Source organism: Dermacentor variabilis, chromosome 7, assembly GCF_050947875.1.
Source record: "Dermacentor variabilis isolate Ectoservices chromosome 7, ASM5094787v1, whole genome shotgun sequence".
NCBI classification, from domain to species: domain Eukaryota; kingdom Metazoa; phylum Arthropoda; class Arachnida; order Ixodida; family Ixodidae; genus Dermacentor; species Dermacentor variabilis.
In genome coordinates, this window is record NC_134574.1 from 162,131,319 (window position 1) to 162,150,492 (window position 19,174).

General features: G+C 44.0%; 1 protein-coding gene across 4 annotated transcripts in view; it reads right to left on the reverse strand.

Moving 5' to 3' along the window:
• Nucleotides 1-19,174, reverse strand: part of LOC142587247 (xaa-Arg dipeptidase-like) — a 147,298-nt gene that overhangs the window by 66,182 nt on the left and 61,942 nt on the right. The window contains exon 1 of one of the 4 annotated variants that reach the window (XM_075698115.1): nucleotides 5,460-5,554. The exons of 2 other annotated variants lie outside the window; for them this stretch is intronic. In XM_075698115.1, coding sequence (XP_075554230.1) covers nucleotides 5,460-5,499 — 40 coding nt within the window. In that variant the 5' untranslated portion in view covers nucleotides 5,500-5,554. Of the gene's footprint in view, nucleotides 1-5,459; nucleotides 5,555-19,174 lie in introns of those variants that run through there. One more of the 4 variants, XM_075698117.1, reaches the window with a different exon arrangement.

Below are 19,174 nucleotides of genomic sequence, written 5' to 3' on the forward strand. Positions count from 1 at the left end.
GCAATTGAAGTGGGAGGCAAGGCACCAAGGCAACCAGTAGTCAAGCTCCCTCAAGTAACAAGGGACCTAATAAGGAAATCACAAAGAATGAAAATGTCCAACTCAAGAAATGAGATAGAATTCACGGAAGTGTCAAAACTGATCAAGAAGGCGAAAATAAGTGATATTCGAAATTATAACGTGAGAAAGACAGAAGCCGTAAAATATGGAGGCAGCCTGAAATCAGTGAGAAGGAAACTTGGCATAGGACAAACCAAGATATATGTACTGAAAGATAAGCAGGGTAATATCATCAGCAATCTCGAAGATATAATAAAAGCAGCGAAAGAATTGTATACTGACGTTTACAGTACCAAGAAGACTCAGGAGCACTCTATTCGAAACAATAATGAACAGTATACAGAAACCACTCCTATAACTAGAGATGAGGTCAGAAAGGCCTTGCAAGGCATGAAACGAAGAAAAGCGGCAGGAAAGGATGGAATAACAGTCGATTTAATCAAAGATGGAGGAGACATAATGCTAGGAAAACTGGCGGCTCTCTATACGAAGTGTCTATCGACTGGAAGGGTCCCAGAAAACTGGAAGAATGCAAACATTATACTAATCCACAAAAAGGGCGACGTTAAAGAACTAAAAAATTATAGGCCCATTAGCTTACTCCCAGTATTATATAAAATATTTACCAAAATTATCTCCAATAGAATAAGGGCAACACTGGACTTTAGACAAGCAAGGGAACAGGCTGGCTTCAGCAAAGCATACTGTACAATGGGTCACATCTATGTCATTCATCAGGTTATCGAGAAATCCGCAGAGTACAATAAGCCTCTCTATATGGCTTTCATATAGATTATGAAAAGGCATTTGATTCAGTAGAGATACCAGCAGTCATAGAGGCATTACGTAATCAAGGAGTACAGACAGCTTACGTAGATACCCTGGAAAATATCTACAGAGATTCCACAGCCACCTTAATTCTACAAAAAAAAACTAGGAAGATACTTATAGAGAAAGGATTCAGACAAGGAGACAATTTCTGCAATGCTATTCACTGCGTGCTTGGAAAAAGTATTCAAACTGGGAATGTTTAGGAGTAAGGATCGATGGCGTATACCTCAGCAACATACGGTTCGCCGATGATATTACCCTATTCAGCAACACTTCAGACGAGTTACTACAAATGATTGAGGACCCTAGCAGGGACAGCTTAAGTGTGGGGTTGAAGATTAATAGGCCGAAGAACAAAGATAATGATGAATAACTGGGCAAGGGAACAAAAGTTCAGGTTCACAAGTCAGCCTGTAGGGTCTGTGAAGGAGTATGTTTACCGAAGTCAACTAACACAGGGAACCCTGACCATGAGAAGGGCATTCAAAGCAGAATTAAAATGGGTTGGATTGCATAAGGCAGACATCGTGAGCTCCTGACTGGAAGCTGACAGTTATCATTGAAAAGGAAGGTATACAATTAGTGCATTTTACCGGTGCTTACATATCGGGCAGAGACTTGGAGACTGACAAAGAAGATTGAGAACAAGTTAAGGACGGCGCAAAGAGCGATGGAACGAAGAATGCTAGGCATAACTTTAAGAGACAGAACGAGAGTGGTTTGGATCACAGAGCAAACGGGTATAGACGATAGTCTAATTGGCATTAAGAGAAAGAAATGGCGCTGGGCAGGCCATGTAATGCGCAGATTAGATAATAGTTGGACCTTTAGGGTGATAGAATGGGTGGCAAGAGAAAGGAAGCGTAGTAGAGGACGGCAGAAGACTAGGTGGTGCGACGAAATTAGGAAATTTGCGGGTGCTAGTTGGAATCGGTTGGCGCAGGACTGGAGTAATTGGAGATCACAGGGAGAGGCATTCTTCGTGCAGTGGACATAAAATAGGGTGATAATGACGATGATGTTATTAAAAGCGGCCCCAAGAACCAGTTTACGGCTTTGCTGCGCTCGCTACTTTGGAAGTGCTGGCGGTGTTTTCCTGGTTCGTGCATTGTGCAAGCTCCTGGTAGCAGACGACATAGCGCTGTGCTCTGCAACTCACTTACGCTTGCGATACCGCCTCTCGGCTGAGAATTAGAGAGAATGACAGTAATAAATTACTTCAACCATTGTGTAAATGCTCGTAACCGCACGTTTATACTTTAAAACGGGCCATATTCTGTTTAAATTATATTTCATATTCAATGAGAGAGTGGAAACAATGCGCAGTTTTCTGAGGAGAGAGAGAGAGAGAGAGAAGTGGTTCTTGTGGGGAAGGAGAAAAGGCGAGCGCTATTTTCCTTCCCCACAAGAACCACTTCTCTCTCTCTCTCTACTCAAAAAAAACTGCGCATTGTTTCCGCTCTCTCCTTGAATATGAAGTATAATTTAAATCGAATATGGCCCGTTTTAAAATATAAACATGCGGTTACGAGCATTTACACAATGGTTGAAGTAAGTTGAGTAGCGTGCGATATCATGACGCGAACTTCAGAGGTGGCACCCTCTCGTCTACTGGCCGCGTCCTCCCCTTCTTCCACCTTCGGCTTGGGGACAGCGTATTTAGTGGCGCAAGCGTCGAAGTCAACTGTTCGCGTTCAGAAGCGTTATAAGATTCCACCCCTGGCTGCGTCACAAAAATACGAAACAACGTCTACCAAAGTGAAAATGTGATCCAAGTGGACACGCGAGGGCGCGCTTCTTGGTTCAAACCACCATTACCCGCTAGGCGCAGCAAACGCAAGGGGCGTGGGCACGAGCATTCGCGGGCGGGCAAGCGTACGTGTAATTTGGCCTTAACGATTTTACGAGTTGTCTTAACGATTTTACGAGTTACAAGTTGTCTGTGAATAAATTTGACTTATGCAGTTTACAACCTATGTTCTACAGCCCAGAATACTTCTTAGGCCTCTGACCTAAAGACGGTGGCTTCCAGGTTCAGGACCCAGATAAGGGTGGACCGACGACAGCGTGAGAAACACCAGCACGCGATTTTGATGCATCATTGTAAGACTTTGGACAAGAGCACTTTGACAGGAGTTCAAGGAAGCGGACACAAATGTTATCTGGAGCGTGTTTCGTGATTTCGACAAATGACGCGTCACGTTCTGTCTGCAGACACGGCAAGCATATTGATTTCTTAATTAGAGTGTTAATGGAAAGTGATCACCCCCGAAGGGATCCTCGATCAGATTCCATTCCAAGTCAAGAATCGGCGAGGCAGAGCCACAGCCGGATCCATGTAAGAGTATGGGTTATGCGTAAAGATTATACATTTAGGCTCTTTCTATTAAGCGGGCATGCACTGGAGTTCATTGGGAAGATTTCTATTAGTCGACATTTAGCGTCTCCCAGAAGATATTATCGGTAATAAAATCGTGAGTAATAATGTGAAGTTCCGGTAGCTGGTCAAAAAGCAGGCAAATTTTGTACAGTGTTGTCTGACGCGAACAGGCAACACTGTGCCGTTGTGTTGCCATATTTTGTCCAAGGCATCTTTCCAGTGAGAGCTGCTCAGCGGTGTAGATACCCTTAGCGCGGTTTACATTTAATGGTATATCGACGTCTTTCTTCGTCCTTTTATTAAAATGTGGGATAATATATCTAAGATACACGATAAAAATTGTGCAAGTAAGTATGATCATAAACTGACAACCATTTTGCATGAAACGCGATCTACGATACGATGCCCACTCTAAATACCTTGCTATCGCACTCGTAATCCTCCTGCGAATTCCTCAAGAAATCTTGTGTTCACAGCGAAAATATATAGAAATATAAATGTATAACACTTACGCTCTGCTTAATTAAGAAGTATTGTTGTTTTATACATTTATACGTCACCAGCCGACGTGCACCACGGCTTCGTCAAAAACGTTTATTGGTTAGGCATAGCTACTCGACGTGGCGCAGAAACCATAAAGAGCTCTTTTTCGTTTTCTAAATTTGCAGCAGTGAGGAATAAATGATTGCGGTGGCAGTTGACTCTATTTAATTCATATACGAAACCTGACGAGACACTCGTATAGCAAATGTAGCCTTTCACAATGAATCAAGCGCTGCTGCGCATTTGTTTGAAACCTCCGTTGTTACTGGGTCATATTAGGCCGTTCGAAACTATTAATTCCGAAGGACGTCAACAAGCAGTAAATCGCCCGTGTGATTGTACAAGAAAAGAGAGTCTGGAAACACGCAGACAACGTTTGTTTTCTTTCAAGTAAAAACAAACAACATAACCTTTCTGGAAAATTGCTTCGTAAAAACGAAAGGAAAAGCAGAACGCCTATCGGCTAAACAAGTACAGCGGTGAATAAAGCAAGCTTTTCACTTCAGCAGAACGCAACACTCTTCGTGATGCTTCTCTCAAAAGCTCAGTTATAAACACGCTCGCCTCTCAAAGTTGGATGTCACTAGGTGACATTGGGGGGAGTAAAGTTGTCACGCTTGTCTTCAGTACATTTACGTACCCTCACCCTCTGACTTTTATGTCCTTACATTTGCATTTCTCAGGGCCGGCCTGGGTATTTCATTTCCTGTGTCTATTTTGTCTACGTGAAAATTAGTAGTCGGCGCCACTTTAGGCGGAAACACCTCCTATCGAACGTGGATCACAAGTATTATCTGGTGCTAGCTCATGCCACGGTGCTTCCTATCGTTCTTTCCCTTTAGTATTGCGAACCGTGCTTTAGAAAAACCGAAAAGTGGGGGAGCTGGTTTACAGAAACGTATTTTCACAAATTCACAGAAGTTCGCGCACGCGTGAGTGCAGCACTCCCTCCTCCTCCTCCTCGTCCTTGCATTTGTTCTCACTTTTCTGAATTACAATAAAGTTTATTTGTCTTCAGCGACACAAAATTCAAAAACCATCCACGTCGATCTTTGACTCACACGGCGATTACGACTGATTGTTTCGTCGACGCTTCCGCTTTGTCGCGGCGTGGATCGTTTACGGCGGTATTCGCTCACCTGACGACATCTGTCCAGTGACACTATGATGATGGAACTTGCGGCCCTCAGTCATCACTCGGTGTACAATTACGCTCCATTATGCTTCTTTTTGTTCTGCAGTGGAAGGTACACTTTACCTTCGTCTAAGCAGGTTGTACATATGTGACTACACTAAGCAAGTCAAGGATCGAGCGTCATCAATAATTAATTGAACCTAAATCTGACTGAAAGCATAAGCCACAATAAAGGACTAATTTCGCTAGTACATTTGATAAACTTCTATACATTCGACAAACACTTATTAAAGCTGAATTAGAAAGTTGTTCGCACATTTGCCAGTTACGTTTAGTGGTTTTTGAATAAATTTGGCCATCTATATTGGCATTTTCTCGCGCAACCTTTATAAGCATAGCGCCCTAACCAAGCGAGCGATGAAATCTAATATCAGGAAGTGAATGTTTACAACCCCTTCGCCTGATACACCAGATAAGTCGATCTAGATGTGGTTGAGAAAAATTACTCACCAGTAATGCACAAGAACGACACAAAAGATAAGCGAACCATTTTGACAAAAGCTCGTGGTGCAGATCTTAAGGTGTGACTCACCAAAGCCGATACTGGATTAGGTGCATTTGATCGGCAGTAACTTTCGCTTTTATATACGTCGACCGCGGGTGAAAATAATTACAAAAAGTTCGTCACGAAGTCATCTCGGGGATTTTTTGCTTCATATTGTTGAAGCTCACCGAGGCAATTTATTCCTTCGTATTTTATTGCAGCAGCAATTCTTTAAGAGGTGCCGTACATTGACATTTGAAATATGATGTACACAAGACCTGTATTTGCGTCAGTCGACAATGTGTCAGCAGTGACGCTCAAAGAAACACAAAATTCTTGAAAGGGTGAACTAGACGTCGTAGTGGTATGACGCCAACATACCGACGGGCCAGAAAGGTTGCCTAAAGGCATTTATTGAGAAGCTGAAACTATGGGTGAAAACGCGAGGAGTATTGAACAAACCATTTTTTATAGTAAGAATTTTCCTCGATTTATTGATGTACGCGTAAGCTATGACGATCGTGGCCGGCTCGGCTTGTTTCTTCCTTTCTATGTTGCACTGTACCAGTTTTAGAGTTTTAGAGCGCGATATCCGGTCGCGCTAGCAAACCATGCGGCGTCTCTATGGTATGGTATGGTAAAATTTTCTTGTCCTGCAGATCATGAGTCTTCACGAAGCGGGCCGCTCCCACGTGGGAACCGGAAGGCCAAGCCTCTTGGCTGCATCGTGGGCCTGCTGGGCAGCCCAGAGTTGGTTAGCCTGAAGAGGGCTGCGGAGAACCGCCTCCCATCTGGCCTAGCTGTTATCAATGATAGAGCCTGACCGGGCACACCGCCAAAGCATGTGTTCTAACGTGGTGATTTCTCCACAATCGCGGCAAGTGACATCGGTGTAAGTATAGCGATAGATTTTATGTAAGAGCGAATGGATTGGGATACGTATTCGTTTGTAGTAGACGAAGCGTTAGTGTTTGAGCTCTGTTGAGCCGCGGATGAGGAACGAAGTAGGTTCTGGGTCTGAGATAGTAGTGTTTAGTAATCTCGTTGTAGGTGGAGGGTGTGTCCCAGTTCTCTGGGGAATCGGCTTCCGATTGGTCGGGAGTAGCACGGCGGGCAAGTTCGCGCGCAGTACCGTGAACCGACTCGTTAAAGTTGGGAGGAGCAACCTCTACCTGACCCTGATGTGCAGGAAACCAATAAATGAAGTGGTGCGAGATTGCCTTGCCCCAAAGAGGTCTGAGGGCCTGTTTGGAAGCGGTGCCTTTTTCAAATGCTCTAACTGCAGACCTTGAATCACTATAGATGACATCCCGTGAGCTATCCAGCAGGGCTAATGCAATAGCCATTTGTTCAGCAATTTTCGAGTCCCTCGTCCGAACCCAGGCAGCATTGGTGATTCCTTGCCGACCATCTACAGTGACGATTGTGAGCGCCCGACGTCCCTTACAAGAAGCGGCATCCACAAATCTGACCTGTCGCTGATCACTGTGTATTTACCTAAGGAGGTTGGCCGCCCTTGTTCTCCTTCTGCCACGATTTTGGTCGGGGTGCATGTTCCTAGGTATCGGCGCGACAGTAATGTTCTCACAAATCGACGGAGGAATGTAAGAGAACTCCACCGCTACTTTGTCAGGGTGATATCCGAGTTCCTGCAAGATAGATTTCCCTGCCTTCGTTGTAGTGAGGCGAGTTCGCTGTGCGCGCTCCTGGGCCTCTGCAATATCTTCCAGAGTATTATGAATGCCAAGCTGCATTAAGCGCTATGTACAAGTGTATACGGGTAATCCGAGAACCCGCTTAGTAATCTTCCTGAGCTCTGTATTCAATTTATCCTGCTCTGCCCGTTTCCATCGATACATGGCAGCCACGCATGTAAAGTGGCATCGAACGAAAGCAGGCATTAGTCGAGTGAGGTTATCCTCCTTGAGTCCATGATGCCTATTTGATACCCTCCGAACTAAACGAACGGCACTTTCAGTTTTAACATTTAGCTTGCCTATAGTCTTGTCATTTGTAGCCCCTGACTCAACGATCATGCCCAATACCTTGATTGAATCGACTCTGGGTATGCGGCAACCATTTCTTGTATATAGATTAATGTCTCTGTCTTCTAACGATGCATACCCCTTTGGCCTTGGAGCACGTTTCTTGGGACTATACAGTATGCTCAGACTGACTCCAATATTCATCGACTTCTCTAAAGCATTTGATCGTGTTGCTCACTGTCGCCTCATTTCGAAACTCTCATGCTTAAACCTTGACGAACTAACAATTTCTTCGATAAGAAACTTTTTGTCTTTTGGAAAGCAGTTCACTGTCATTGGCCAGTGCTCTTTCCCTTTCAGTAACGTAACATCAGGCGTACTTCAGGGAAGTGTCCTTGGGCCCTTACTCTTTCTGATTTTCATCAATGACTTGCCATCTAACATTACATCCAATGTTCGACTATTCGCAGATGACTGCGTCATCTACCGTCAAATCCGCTCTCCCGCTGATCATATCGCTCTTCAACATGACCTTCAATGCGTCACTAACTGGTGTTTGGATTGGCAAACGACCCTGAACACTAAAAAATTCAATCTAATGACAGTTACTCGCAAAGAATCCTACTCTACTTTCAGTTACTCACTTGACAATAGTATCGTCGCTTGCACATCTTCATTGCACATACAAGTACCTTGGCATTATTCTAACACCTAGCCTTTTATGGTCATCGCACATAGAGAAAATAACGGCTAAAGCGTCGTGCACTCTCGGATATCTAAAACGGAACCTTCGCAGAGCTCCTTCCCTCACCAGAAAGACATCCTAACAAATATTAGTGCAACCCCAGCTCGCATTCGCAGCTTCTAACTGGTCACCTCATCAGGCATATCTACTCCATCTTCTCGAGTCGATCCAAAACCGCACTGCACGTTTAATTGCCAGAGATTATAGCCCATTTTCGGGCGTAACTAACGTCAAGTTGTCGTTGTCGCTTTCATCTTTGGAATCACACAGGAAGATAGCATTACTTTGTATTCTGCACAAAATCATGCATAATGTGCACCCATCTACTTTACCACTCGTTCGTCCTTCCCGCGCATCTAGAAGTCTGCCTAATCTTCGCAATCTCCAATGCATCTTCGGTCACACCAATGCATTTAACTGCTTAGCTTTGCCACGTGAGATTGCGCTGTGGAATGGTGTTCCTGATAATATCGCTGACATTAACGACCCATTAACCTTCAGACAAAAAATCTGTGCAATATTTGGCTAGTACTTAGCTAAGAGCAGGTATCTGTTTTAGTTTTGTTGCTCTTAATGTCATTGTGGTGTATTTGAGTAAGCATTTGTTCTAAAGTTGTGTGCTTTAGTGTATACTGAAAAGCTAACAACGGTTAGTTCACCTTTCTTTCTTTTTATCTTTATTTATTTCGCGTTCTTTGTTTATTATTTGATTCTCGTTCTGTTCAGATTTATGTAACAAAAAACATGTTTTTGCTCCGCAATTGTTATCTATACCGCCCCCCTCGCGCAATACTCCTTATGGAGCCTGTGAGGTATATGAAATTAATAAATAAAGAAATGTTCCTACTTCAAGGGGAAGAATCTGAGACCGGTGGGTTAAGGGTATGTTTCGATAGTGTTTATGGTCTCCCGTAAGGCTCCCTCAACCTGACCATCATTGCCTATTGTGCACCGTATAGTTACATTATCAACATACATAATGTGCATGATGCCTTCAATCTCGAGAAGCCTTTTGCTAAGGCCGACCATGGCTATATTGAACAAAGAGGGGTAAATGACCGCCCCATGTGGCGTGTCCCACTCGCCAAGTGCCAGCAGCTCAAGATCGGCCACCCGGAGGGTAGACTTCCTATCCGACAGGAACGATCTGACGTAGTTGTAAAATCTCTCGCACAGATTGAGCCGAGATCTCGAGGCTAGGATATGCGAATGTAGAACGTTGTGAAAGGCCTTCTCAAGATGATGTCCCAAAACGGCCCGAGTGTCGCTAGAGTCGTTGTTTATGATTTGATGCTTAATCAATTTCATAGTACCCTGTGTGGATAGGTCTGCTCTGAATCCTATCATACTATGGGGGTAAATGTCGTTATTCTGCAAGAACCGAGAGAGACGATTGAGGACCGCCTGCTCTTCTAACTTACCTCACAGGATGTAAGCGAGATGGGCCTCAAGTTGTCAACGCTAGGTGTTTTGCCAGGTTTGGGGATGAGTACTGCGAGAGCAGTCTTCTAAGGCAATGGGACAGTTCGATTCCTCCAAATTTCATTAATTTACTCTGTGAGGTATGCGATTGATTTATCATCCAGATTTAGCAACGTCTTGGTGGAGATGCGATCCGGCCCTGGTGCGGATCTATCATTGAGTTCATGTAGAGCCCTACGAATATCCTCAACGCCAAACTCCGCATTCAGGTAGGAATTGGCCTGACCGTGGTAAACGAGATGTACAGGAGACCACCCTGACCCGACTGGCAGATATTTGTCAGCAAGCGTGTGGATTAATTCATTCTCAGAGGTCATTCGTGTGGCCTCATCTATGGTTCTACCAATGACATGCCTCTGATTGCACTTAGTATTAGTCTCGTTAAGCAGGTGCTTAAGCAAGTTCCACGTTCTACCATTACGGTTCTACCAATAACATGCCTCTGATTGCACTTAGTATTAGTCTCGTTAAGCAGGTGCTTAAGCAAGTTCCACGTTCTACCATTACGCATTTGGCCGTCTACGGAATTGCAAACCTCGTCCCAATGCTGTTTATAGGGGATTACACAATGCTCCTCAATGTGTTTGTTAATCTCGAATATAATTTTGCGTAGCCTACGATTAATTCATTGACTCTTCCCTCTGTTGAGAATGGACTGTTTGACCTCTAACAGATGGGCTAACCTGCTGTCCATTTTCTCAACAGGAAGGTCGGTACAGACCTTAGAAATTGCATGCTGAACGTCCTTTTGCACGTGATCCATCCAGTGCTCTAAGGTAGGTCGGGAATCTGAGGGAGGCCTGTGCTCCCGAAGCTTGCGGAATTTATCCCAGTCCGTGTACGAGAATTCGCGCTGTTTTCTACCCACGATAGGAAGCTGGGCCTCACAAATATAATGGTCACTACCAAGCTTCTCAGCCAAGTTATTCCATTTGGCCTCAGTCACGTTCTTGACAAAGATTAGATGAGGTGTAGAGTCTCAACACGTGGGTGTGTCGATTCGGGTCGGAAAGTTAGGGCCAGTGATCAGTGTCGGGTCCAGATACATGGAATTTTGACAGAGGTGCTCACCCTTATTGGTATCATATTTATAACCCCAGACATGAAGCGGGGCATTAAAGTCCCCTGCGACAATAAGCGGGCTTGAGCCTGCCAGGTATGCGGCCTTGCGGTAGCAGAGTCTTAAACCGCTGCCTTCTATCGTTAGGACTACTGTAAATGTTAAGAACATATATGCCACCTGGGTTGACCCGACCAGCTATGATCTCTACCATGGCATACTCAATATTACTACCAGCCATTTTGAGATCATGTTCTACATGAGTGAGTTTCTTACTAACGAGAGTGCATTTCGCCCTCCTCCCCTGACTGCACGGCGAGCGAGCAAAACCTAGTCATCGAGATGCCAGGCGAGAGGGTGGGGCTTCCTTTCAAAACTGCGTAGATATTGCTGTAGGGGAGCTTTCTTCCTAGAGAAGTCCCTACAGTTCCACTGCCAAATTCGGGATGTTTCAAGGGGCGGAGTCAACTCTTACGAGCTGGACACCGATCTTAGGTGGGGTTAGAATCGTGGCTACATTGCTAGCTGCTGGGTCAGAAAGACGTATCGGTGGATTCGGTGGCGCTACCGGGCCCACAAAAACTCGAGAAAGGATTCCATTTTGGCGAACCGCTGGTTGATGTTTGCTTCTAACGTCGTCATCTTGCTTTGCATCGCAGTGGTCCTATCACCTAGCTGTCCTGTCGTCGTCAGATGACGGCGAAAATGCATGCTGCTGGCCGAGCGCTGCCAATGAGATCAAAAACGCCCTGCCGCTTCCCCGTCGCCAGTCACGATGCAGCCGACCTTGTTCACCGAACGCACGCTTGAGAGCAGCACAGTAGCACTGCGCAAACGCTCCGTCACGTGGCTTTTTCCATATTTCGTGGACTTCCTTTGCGACAAGGATAAAAGGACTACGTGAGACGTATCCTAAAGGAAACAACTCGATCGGTGGTTTCTGAAGGTGCTCTACAAATCTGATCATACATGGGGTCCTCAGGCAATAATTAGAAAATTGAGTAAAAAAGCTTAATTAATTAGCGAGTTGTGGGGAAAACAGAAAATTGCCTGGGTTACTTTAGGCCATTGCGAATAATAAGCGTTCGGTTCAATTAGCTTCCGACGCGCCTTTCATTTTTAAGTTCCTCGCTCAAGTTATGGAGGACACCCTGTATATATCACTCCCAAAGGCATCGCAACAGCCATTGATCGCTTTCCTGCAAGTTGTCCACCTGGGCCTGACGACATATGCTCTAAGCTACTTAAGATACCAAAGCCACAAGTAAGTCATAGGTTAAGGGCTGCGTTTGAACAAGTTCTCGACACAGGCTGTGTACCCGACGACTGGAAGCTAGCCCGTGCAATCCCTATATTTAAATCAGGTGACCGCTCTAATCCAACTAACTACAGGCCAATCTCGTTCACTAGTATCGGCAGCAAACTGCTCGAGCACATCATTTCATCTGCCGTCATGAAGCACTTCGGGGAAAATAATTTCTCTTTTTCTAACCAGCGTGGCTTCCTGCGCAGTCGATCTTGCGAAACGCAATTTTTGAGTTAATTAGTGACATTCACATTGCTGTACAAGTGCCAGATTGACACCGTTTTTGTGGATTTTAGAAAAGCTCTCGACAATGTCCCTCACGCTCGGCTAATAAAAAAGCTTACCAGGCTTAACTTAAACACTTACGTAATCGATTGGATAACTGAGTTCCTAACTAACAGCTATCAAACCGTTGTAGTTAACGATAATTATTCCCCATTAGCACACATGAAACCCGAGTGCCGCAGGGTGCTGTGCTCGGAGAGAGAGAGAGAGAGAGAAAAGCAACTTTAGTAAGTCGAGCTCGACATCTTCTTAGACGCCGTCGATGGAAGTGATTCCCTCTTCACGGGACCCATATGCACCCCTAGCCGCCTGGCCCGTGGAGATCAGGACGAGCTGGTCTTCCAGGGCGGTGCTAGTTAGCAAGGTCTCCCATCGCTCGGTAAGGGTGGATGAGGGATGGGGTAGGGTAGTGGGGCAGATAAGAGGTGGGGGGATTGCCTTGATGAAATCGCATACTCCAATGACGTGTTGGAGTGTGCTTAACTGAGTTTTGCATAAATAACAATCCTTCTCGCACCTCTCCGGGTACATCTTGTTTTGAAGGTAAGGGTGCGCGAAGGATCCTGCCTGTATCTGCCTGTAGATCGCTTGCTGTTCTCTGCTAAGCGATTTGTGAGGATCGGGGTAACGGCGCCTCTCCATCTTGTAATGGTTCGTAATGTCTCTATAACTAATTATGGACTGTGGCTCACATTCCTCTACCCGGTGTTCCATCTCTCTAGGGTGAACTGGTGGACAAGTTCGTTGCCCTCCATCCCAGAGTGAGTCGGTGTCCATATCAACTCAACTTTCCTTTCGGGTACTTCGCGTTTATTCTTGAGCATATCTAGTGCCGCAAGAGACACCCACCCCTTTCTGTAGATGATATACGCCTTCTGCGAGTCAGTAACAATTCTTCCCATCTTGGGCTGCGCGAGTGCTAGCGCTATCGCGGCCTCTCCTGCCACCTCCGGAAAAGACGTCTTGATGGAGGCGCAGGTTACGAGCACATCCCGCGTCGTAACTGCCTGCGTGGCTTTCGATGAAAACTTGGGTAACGAAGCGTCTGTGAAGAGAGTGACCCCCTCTTCTTCTTCTACTGTGCTCGGACCGATTCTATTTCTGAGTTAAATTAATGATATTGCTAATTTCATGACTTCCACCGGAAGGTTATTCGCGGATGACTACGTGATATATAGAGAGGTGACTAACACTGAATATGGTAATAACTTGCAGAACGACCTAAACAGGTTAGATAAATGGTGCCAGGATTGGCAGAAAACTGTTTCTTTAGCTACAAATTTGAGCCCAAGGTATCACTACAGACTGAATAACAAACCAATTGAACGTGTATCCGACTTTAAACACCTCGGTGTTCATTTAGCGTCTGATTTATCAAGGAACTTTCATATTGACACTATAAGTGGCAGCGCATTTACAACACTCGGATTAATTAGGCGTAACTTGCATTTTGCCAAGTTATGCTACTAAACTTTTAGACTACAATACACTAGTCCGCCCTAAAATTGATTATGCTTCACAAATCTGGAGCTTAGCGAACATAACTCATAAATAATCTCGAATATTTTCAGAACAAAAGTGCCCGTTTCATAACAAAGGATTACTCTCGGACATCTAGCATTACTAAAATAAAAATGGCCGTGAACTTGCCTTTTCTACAATGGCGCGGACTACTGTCACTTTTATCTCTCTTTCAGAAAATCTATCACAGCGGTTGCCATCTATCCGTACTTTTTCTCAAACCAACCCGGCGAATGTTTGCACTACTAGACCGCGAATTAATATTAGAACCTTTCTTCGCCCGAACAAACACGAATTTATATTCACCTTCAGTCCTCGCTGTTCATCATTGGAATCAACTACCAGAATGTAGTGTCTGTGTAACAAACCTTGACGAAATCACTCGTAAATTAAAACTTCATCTTGATGTCTCATGGCTTTGTATAATTGTCTTAGATTGCTTACGTGCTTATATTTACTTGTTAAAAACTCTATATAACATGCACAAATTCGTTCACTTGACTACTCTTTTAGGATATGAATGCTCAGACTTGTTGGCTTATTCTGTTATGCTTTCCTTTTTAGCTTCTAAGATTTGTCTTTATAACAGTTTGCGTTCGTTCCCATCTATAAGTTCTTTTTGTATTTTATTAGAGAATTCATTTCAAGTGTGTATACTACACCCCTCCCTCCCCCCTTAAGTAATGCCTTCGGGCCTTTAGGGTACATGAATGAATAAATACATGAATAAGTGAATAAATAAATAAATAAATAAATAAATAAATAACTACTGCCATGCATATATACACGCGCTCTGAGTCACCCTTGGTAGCGGTTAAGGTGCCGTACGTTGCCATTCGAAATATGATATATATAAGAACTTTATATGCGTGAGTCAACGATGAGTCAGCAGTGATGCTCAAAGAAACACAAAGAAAACATTCTTGTATGGGTAAACAATAGAGTCATAGTGGCATGACGCCAACATAGCAGCGGTATGTTGGCCATACATACATACATACATACATACATACATACATACATACATACATACATACATACATACATACATACATACATACATACATACATACATACATACATACATACATACATACATACATACATAAATGCAAAGGCTGCCTCGTGGCTGTTGTCAAGAAGTCAAGAACTATACGTGCAAATACAAGGAATATTGAACAATGCATTTTATACCTAACCTAATAAGTTTCCTGGATTTACTGGTCTAGGCGTTACGTATCACGCACTAAATACTCTTGCACTAGCAAACCATACGGTATCTTTATGTCCCGCATTCCTTAACTGCAGTCTTGATATCCGAGTTTTTCCATTTGCCATATCAATTCCTGCCCTGACCTATTCGGTAATATATGCGCGTTGAATCTTCGTGAAAAGCTGGCATTCCCTCCTGACCTCTTCCCCAAATCAAGACAATCGCTTTCATTTTCAACACAGCCAAAAAAAAAAGAAGAAAAACACGGACAAGGAAGAGAACAGGACCAGCGCAAAAAAAAAAAAAAATGATACGATCGCGGAACAATTCGAAAGAAAGCACGATAAAAGCGTACTGCAGTTCTGCGTGCGAAAACGACGATATGATTATGAGACACACGGTACTGAGGGACTCCTGATTAATTCTCATCATCTGAAGTTTGTTAACGTGCACTCAATGCACTATGCAAGAGCATTTTTGTGTGCCTGCCATATCAAAACACGGGCCCCGTGGCCGAAATTGAACGTGCGGCCTTCAGCTGAGTGGGGCAACGCCTTGGCTACTAAGCCACCGTGGCATGGCACGGTGTTAATCGAAAGCCCGGATGCACGTTAAGGACATAGCTTGCCGGCGCATGAAATGTCGAGCCGGCGCCCCTTGCGTTTGCCATGCCTCACGAGTAATGGTGGTTTGGACCAAGGAGGTGTAAAGAAGAAAAAAAAGAGATCAAGGAGGTTAATTTTTTTTCATCCTCCTTGATTTGAACCCACAAGAGACGCGCGAGCACGCGCCGTATTGGCTAACGCGAGCCGGTTTGAATGAGGTGGTTTCGTACTTTGGTAGTCACAGTGCTTTGAAGTGCTGAGACATCGATAAACAAATATGTGCTACTTTACGGTCGGTAGACGAGCGCAAAATGTACAAAAAAAAATCTGGGGATCCGACGCACTGTGGTATCAACGTAAGCGAAGCTTTCTGTGCTGTTTGCTTTGCTTGACGATAGTTAGCGATGATGTTGTCGGCGAATGTTTCACTTCTTCAGCGTTTTGTGCAACACGAGAGAGGTGAGTTGATGGTAAATGTTACTTTGCTTGCGCCACTGCTGTTTGTCTTCGTAGTACGCAGAACACACAGCGAGGCGTGTTTGCTGAAGCCGCTATTATGCTCCATTGTTCATAACCTCCGAGAAGATTACTATTGTCATTCCCTCACACGGCACATCACATCGGGGCGGAAGGGTTAAATTTTATACAAATTATGGGACCGTACGTGCAAAAGCACAATCGCATTATGAGGTGCGTGTGGTGGCAAACTACGGATTAATGTTGACCCCCTCGAGAAAGATAGCAAGCACCCAAACCTAAGGACATGAGCCTTTTTCTATTTTGCTCCCTGCTTTTTTCTACACCTCTCCTTTGACGTAAACGTAAGCGCTCCAGCTTCTGCGATGCTTTTGCGAGGGGCCACGGTTAATTACAACCGTCAAGACAGTTTTGTGGCGACGCTCATAGAACTCCAGGGGGCATTGTGCACATCCGACGTGACGCAAAGCTCCAGACCAGTTTCTCACGTCGCCTATCTTCCCTGCCACGCTACTGCAATGTATATACTTGCTTTGAAGCAGATTGGAGCTCACATTGTGGCTTGCAAAAAACATACATGGAGCTTGACTCCCGTGCTCTTAAATGCCGCGCATCTGCTGTAGCGCGGCGATCTACGATGATACATAAGGTCAAGACAAAAAAAGTGCCATAAGGAGAATATGTCTAAAAAAGAGTTTTTGAAGGGTAGCGCATCCTAGACAACGCTGTTTCTGCTGCCGGTCTTAGCTCAACATAGGTGCGCTAAAAATATTACAGTGCGATTATCGTTCTATTTCTTCTGCTGCTATTGACTTACGTTACTTCAGTGGCACTCACCTGATATCATTGCATTACAAAAAACCTGGTTATCAGCAGAAAAGGCGTTTGATCAAAAAAGTTGCCGCACATTTCGTTGAGACCATTCCTCTCGACGTGGCCGCTTAGCTATCTTTATCTCTTCGGAAATTGCGCATCGGTCTAAAATTGCTTACTAGCTTTTGACTTCAGGAAGTGAAATTCTAGCTGTAGGCAATTCTGCTCTGGGGCGCATCCCCTTGACATTAGTCAATGTTTATTCCGACGGACGCATTCTGAATACCAGTGTTCTAGATACAGTATTTGCGCCGTGAAGAAATATTTTTGCCATAGACTTTACCTCCCATAATACTTGGTGGGTGTTCAAAGTGGCAAAGTTTTTTGGGATTGGGGCTGCTAACAATAATTTATCATGCATTAATGCAAGAAACATTTATTTGTAGTCAGTCACTCTCGCCTATAGATCTCACTTTGGCTAGTTCTCATTTGTCTATATCCACCTGGTCTGCTATTAACTCCGGCGCAAGAAGTGACGACCTTCCAATGCTTGTCAAGCTTGTGTGCCCATTGACTCAAATTACTATGCATTCAAATACTTTTGTAAACCTAAACACAATCGAAAAGGTGTTGTTACACATGGCTTTATCGAATCAGCAATGGGATACTGAAGAAGAAAAGGCCATACAATTATTTTCTGTTTTAAAAGATCCCTTAATTCCTTAAAGAAGGTCTCAATTCACTGTGCACTCGAATAAAAGTCATGTTACACGAAATGGGTAAATACACGCATTGCTTAATTACCGTTCCTACCCACTTTTGCTCCAACATGATGCTCCCCTTTTTTACAATTGTTCCTGGCTTGTTTTGGTTTATTCTTGTTTCTTTACTGCTGTGTACATTTGTTCTTACGTTGTGACAAGGATTAAAGCTTCCCTTATGTAATGCTTCCGGGCCTTTAAGGTGAAAATAAATGAAATGAAATGAAAAGTGGGTCTTCTAACCCTTGGTGGAACGAAGAGTGCTCATGTAATTACATGATAAGGAAAGAAGCCTCGCATAAACTACTTCATAACAAGTGTCCTAGCCATTCGAGAGAATACGAGTTCGTGGCCGCGACATTTAAAAATATATTTAAAAATGCGAAAGACAACTTTGATAGTGAGAACTTCGACTTTCTCTCAAAGGCCGCCAACAGAGACGCACTCTTTCTTATTCTGAGAAATAAAAAGGTCCTTTCGGCACAAATAACCTCGAATCTCCTGTTCACCATTCTGCGCATTGGCCATGTTATTGGAAAATATCGCTAAAGGTCTAGAATGACGCTTTAAGTGGATTTCGGCCTATCACGCTACGCCATCTACTCATGGCGAAAGCTTCGAAGAAGCTATAGTTCCAGAGATGAAAAATATACAAAGCCAGCTGCGGAACTCAGCGATAGGCCCCGATGGAATCACTACTGCAATAATAAAAACTTTTTTTAATATATTGTCGCCCGCATTACTTACCACAGGAAACCATTTTATTAAAGATTCGCGGATTCTTGCGGAATGGAGGCTTGCAAAAGTAATCCGATTATTAAAAAAGCAAGATGCCGGTTATGTACTAGATAACATTAGGCCAATGTCTCTTACATATAACCTAGTAAAACTCACCGAAAGAATATTACACGACCGCGCAGGGTGATGGGTAACCTTATTTTCAGACCGTACCAAATTGGCTTCAGACATGGGTGCTCCATTTGAAGTGCTCATGTCGACCTAAAAGTCGTCTTCAACAAACTCGATGTCAAAAAATATACGCAGCCTTAGTCATTTTGGATATCACAGGGCGTATGATAGTGTAAAACGTGTAAGCATAATAAAGGTGCTTCAGAATGCAGGTCTACCAAGTTTTTTTGTCCCATCGGTTTATGAATCTTGAAATGAGATTTTATTTTACTTTTCTTAACGAGAATTGTCTTCATTAACGTATCGACAATGTAGAGGTCTACCACAAGGATGACTCTTATCGTCATAGCTGTTTGATGTTTTACGGTGTACTGTATCATTGCAACAGGATGTGCACGAGTACGTATGCGTACGCCAATGACATAGCATTTTTTTTTTGCTGCATCGGTAGATTTACACGCTTTGTACCAAACCCTACAGTCCTATATGAGCCGCCTGGAATTGTGCCTTAGTGGCATT